The 4998-nt window shown below is 40.2% G+C and overlaps 1 protein-coding gene across 1 annotated transcript; it reads right to left on the bottom strand.

Annotated features, from left to right (window-relative positions):
- Nucleotides 1-425: 425 nt before the first annotated feature.
- LOC144451315 (uncharacterized) lies at nucleotides 426-956 on the bottom strand. The gene has a single exon (XM_078142119.1). The coding sequence runs from the start codon at nucleotides 954-956 to the stop codon at nucleotides 426-428; it is 531 nt and encodes a 176-aa protein (XP_077998245.1).
- Between the last annotated feature and the right edge of the window lie 4042 nt (nucleotides 957-4998).

The raw sequence follows: 4998 nt of genomic DNA, 5'->3' as shown, positions 1-4998 counted from the left end.
GCCTTTGCCCGTGCAGAGTATTGGGACTGATGCAGCATTGTCACAGTACAGTTGAAGTCTTGATCCTTGGAGTGTAACCGCCCAGGTGCAAAGGGCGACAAGTATTGTGAGCATTTCCAGTGTTGCAATGTTGGAGTTTGACCAGTGGTCTGAGAAAACTGTGTGGAAGAACTGTGCCTGCTGTGAGTTTTACTTGTAACCAACCATCACAACCAGTGGCACATGCATCTGTGGATAAAAGGTCGGTATGTGCCCAAACACTGCTTGGAATTATGGTGATTCCATTGTAAGTGTCCATGAATAGCTGCCACCACTTAATGTCTTTAAGAAATTCTGCATTGAGGTATACTCTGTAATGCATCCTCTTGACTGTGCGAAGAAGTGGTAGCATGCGTACAATGAAGAGTCGTGCTGACCGAACACATTCAGCTACGAACACTAATTTCCCAATGAGTGCATGACTGAAGCTGCCTCTTAGTACATTTTTTCTTGCTAGAGAAGAGATTTAACAGGTCTCTTACTTCTCGAAGTTTGGCAAATGGTATGCTAATTGTCATTGTAGTAGTGTCAAACTGCTTTCCAAGGAAAATGAGGTTAGTTGTTGGAGGGGTTGACTTCTCCTGAGCTAATGTGAAACCATGTGTGGTGATGACATTTTTGAGTGTGCTGAAGGCCTGTGCTGCCCTAGGTGTGGTCTCGGCACTTGCAAAGTCATCAATGTAATTAATAGCGTCAAAGCCTGATTTCTGATAGATATATACCAGTGCATTCGTGCATCGTTGACATGCCATGGCTGACGAACGAAGACCAAATGGCAGTTTGGTGTCAAAGTAGAGTTGATCTCTCCAATGGAAACCTAATAAGTGATAGTCATGAGGGTCAACTGGAATCCAACGGTAACAGCATCGTATATCACACTTAAAAAGTAGGCAGCCTGGTCCATGTTTGTTTATCATGGTGATAAGGTTGTCTGTAGATGGGTAGCGTAGCTTGTAAGGGATGTTAAGGTATGTATCTAGTGGAATGCCATCATTCACAGTGATTGAAAGGGAACGACATATCCATAATTGTTCTCCTCTCCACAGAGTCCTTTTTTGGTACTGTTGAGAGGGGTGATGTTGCAAGTGGCATGTCGAACGGATTGCATGTAAATGGACCTACGAGTGCACCATTATCAATTTCTTTCCGGATGTATTAGTGTCAATGTGCAATGCAAAGTTTAAAGCCGACGAGTGATTCCTGATGTGAGTGCGTCGTAAGGAGGCTGCCGTGTAGTTTATGGGCCAACCATACTGCAAAAAGTCCACTACAATACTGTCATGATACCCTATTAGACTGTGGTATGTTCAACGTGGACAGAACTGGTATTTGTAATTGACTAAAATTTGGATAGGTTGACTGGATGTCTTTCTTGTGGGTGTCGATAAGAACTTTTGCATCTAGTGGGCTTGACCGAAACATGTTTGAGTCAGGGTAAATTTCGCTATTACTGTGGTTGCTGTTGTCTGTACCCTCCTTGTACGATTGGTACTGGAACTTGTAGTAGTCGACCATGGATGGAGTGCAAGTGTCAGGTATGTGTTTACTCTCGTTGTCTACATACCAGGATGTAGGGTCAAAGTAATTGTCAATTCATGGGTAGTTGATAATGATTCCACATCTGCACATTGTGTAGTGGACGTGTCAGGAATACTATTTGTAGACTGCGTGACTGTTATTGTCTCTGTGACCGTGTCGGTAGTGGTACTGTTCATAGATTGACTGGCTGCGACATTGTCCATGTATTGAGTAACTGCAACTGAGGCTGTACTGACTGTAGGCTGAACAACTGCAATGGTAGCGAGATTGTCTACATCTACATCGGATTTTAATCAGATTGGTGTTATGGTACAAAAACAAAATGAAATGTGAAACTTTGAAAGGCTCGTGTTGTTCACCGACACTACTTAGATGATACTAAATAAAATGTCACTAATGAACAAAACTTTCGACAGATGAAAAGTCGTGTTGCCTTCTCGACAGAATCTGCCAAAGTTGCGTCATTTCACGTTTGTGTTTTGTGTTCTGAACGCGTAGCATTTTGGGACGAGCTGGCGATGGGATGAGTTTATTTTCGGCCGAGTGTCTGGCAACCAGAAGGCTTCACTTGAAGACAACACAGATAAACATGTGGTGTCATTGTGGGCGAGTCCACTGTTCATAGATAGGTGGGCCGTGACAAAACTCTCGCAGAAAGTTTTGTCAGATACCTGTCCCTCCTGAAATCCGATTCGTTTTATTTCATTTTCTTTTTATTGACTTCATTACCACGTACAAAGTAACAGGAACACAGGCATTTGTTTCCCGAGTTATGTCTCAGAATATTTCTATCAGAATACAATAAAATGTCGATATCGTTAATATTGACGTACATAACCAACTATATACGAAAGGGATAAAATTACACTTGTTTCTGTGATCGCGCAGGTTCACTTTCGCAGTGACAGTGACACTGCAGTTGTGTTGAAATTCACATTATTAAAATGGGTTAAAATGGCTAAAAAAAAAAGTGCCACCAAAAGCCACCATTTCAAGATGCGAATTTCAAAAGCTCCTAGGTGTCCCCCTCCTGACCACCCCTTCGCTCCACTCAGCAAGTATTCTCCCCTCTTGTGACAAAATCCTGGGGAGAACACTGAGGATATTATAGCACTGTCCCATATGAATGTAAGTAATTTTAGTAATGTAACAAGTAGAAAGTCGTGCCAGGCTGTGGGCTTAAACTTAATCAATGCATGATCGTCAAATACTACACAATCATTTGTGGTTGTTACCGTCAAATGGGAAAGAAGTCTATCAATTTCAGAAAGTTTGTGACTGGCAAAAAGACTTTTTTTAGGTGTTGATGAATCCATTAATAGAATCAGGTTTTTGTATCATTCAAGTGATTGTTTTTGTAGCATTCGAGTGGTTGTTTTTTATACTGTGTAACACTCCATGCTTTTTGTAGCATTCAAGTGGTTGTTAGTCCCCGCTGGACGAAGTCCAGGGCGGGGACTTATGGGTTCCATCTGTCCGTCTGTCCGTCCGTCTAGAGCTGTTTCTTGGAGATGCCTGGACCAATTTTTTTCAAACTTGGCACAGGGGCAGCATATGATGGCATACATATGCACGTCAATTTGTTTCATGATACGATCCAATATGGTTGCCTAGCAGCCATTTTGTTTGCGAATTTTCCATGTCCAAAGCCATAACTCAGACATGCTTGAACAGATCTCATTCAAAGTTGGTATCAGCACAGTGTTCTATGACATACATGTGAATATCTATTTTCGTCATGAAATGATCCAATATGGCTGCCTGGCAGCCATTTTGTTTCTGAATTTTCCATGTCCAAAGCCATTACTCAGACATGCTTGAACAGATCTCATTCAAAGTTGGTATTGGGACAGTGTTCTATGACATACATGTGCATATCCATTTTCATCATGATACGATCCAATATGGCTGCCTGGCAGCCATTTTGTTTCCGAATTTTCCATGTCCAAAGCCATAACTCAGACATGCTTGAACAGATCTCATTCAAAGTTGGTATCAGCACAGTGTTCTATGACATACATGTGCATATTCATTGTGGTCGTGATACAATCCAATATGGCTGCCTGACAGCCATTTTGTTCGTGAATTTTCCATGTCCAAAGCATAACTCAGACATACTTGAATAGATCTCATTCAAAGTTGGTAGTAGGACAGTGTTCTATGACATACATGTGCATATTTATTGTTGTCAAGATACAATCCAATATGGCCGCCTAGCAGCCATTTTGTTTGCGAAATTTCCATGTCCAAAGCCATAACTCAGACATGTTTGAACAGGTCCCAAAACCCGCATCAGAAAGTTTACATACTTCATGGTAAGCATCGTAACAGTTTAACAACTTTAATACAGTGAAGTGATACAGTATTATTGCCCTACTTCGTCACTGGGTAAAATGTATACATTCCTGTTTCGACCGACAGACGTACCATCTGCTACAAATCCTATAAGTTTCTGCTTCCAACTTTAATCAACTTTGTCACTTATAGTTTTTGTCAAGATTTTGTTGAGTGGCATGCCCTCACTGTACACTAATTATATAGAGGTCAATGTATAGGTCACCAGTATGGATACATTGTTGCAAACCCATGCACACCCATGCACAATTGACTGCTGAATAGAAATAGAAAATTTTACGTAGGCAGTTAACAAGTGTTGAAGGCAGTTTTCCTCGTAGGCTTGGTCTATTTTTCATATTTTGACCATATACATTTTGGTATAAATTATTACACTTGATAAATATGTGAGAGTGTATTTATATCCTGAGATACCTAGCTAGATAAATGATTACAAGCCTTGCAACAAACAGCGGTAGTTTGTTATCAGGAGAAATCAGAAAAGAACACGGTAAAAAGGAGACAGTTGGAGGTCAATATAATACTTCCTAAACTTCTAATCAAAAATCTAAAAAGATGTGATTTCTCTTTATTCATCTGCGCATTAGTGTGTGAAATTTGAAAATGATAAGTCCATATTTGACGAAATTGAAACGATGATAAATATTTCACCTGTTTGTGAACTCCGCGCTCATTGTAAACCTATTTGAAGGCCAAGAAAAAAAAGAATTGTTTTCTGGTGAGTTTGCATCACTTAAATAACCCCGCCTTGATCTTCTTTTTACTCGTGTTTGTCCAGCCAATACAGACTGCAGATCCAAGGGAAACACAAAATAACTCTCCCTATATTAATTGCTACTTCAGGGAAGACAACTGCAGAACTAATCATGAACCATTAACAAAAGATTTCGCATCATCACACCATTTTAGGCAACGTTTCCTGACCAGAAACAACAACTTTCTTTTGTGTGGCCATGGCATCTAATTACTGAAAATATGCCAATAACTTATTAAAACTAAAAGCTAAATCTATAATATTTTCAGGACAGATGCGCTTTGGTATTGCAAATGTATGTACCAAGTTAT

The sequence above is a fragment of the Glandiceps talaboti genome, chromosome 21, assembly GCF_964340395.1.
Source record: "Glandiceps talaboti chromosome 21, keGlaTala1.1, whole genome shotgun sequence".
In the NCBI taxonomy this organism is placed as follows: Eukaryota; Metazoa; Hemichordata; class Enteropneusta; family Spengelidae; genus Glandiceps; species Glandiceps talaboti.
This window is presented reverse-complemented; position numbering and strand designations above follow the sequence as displayed.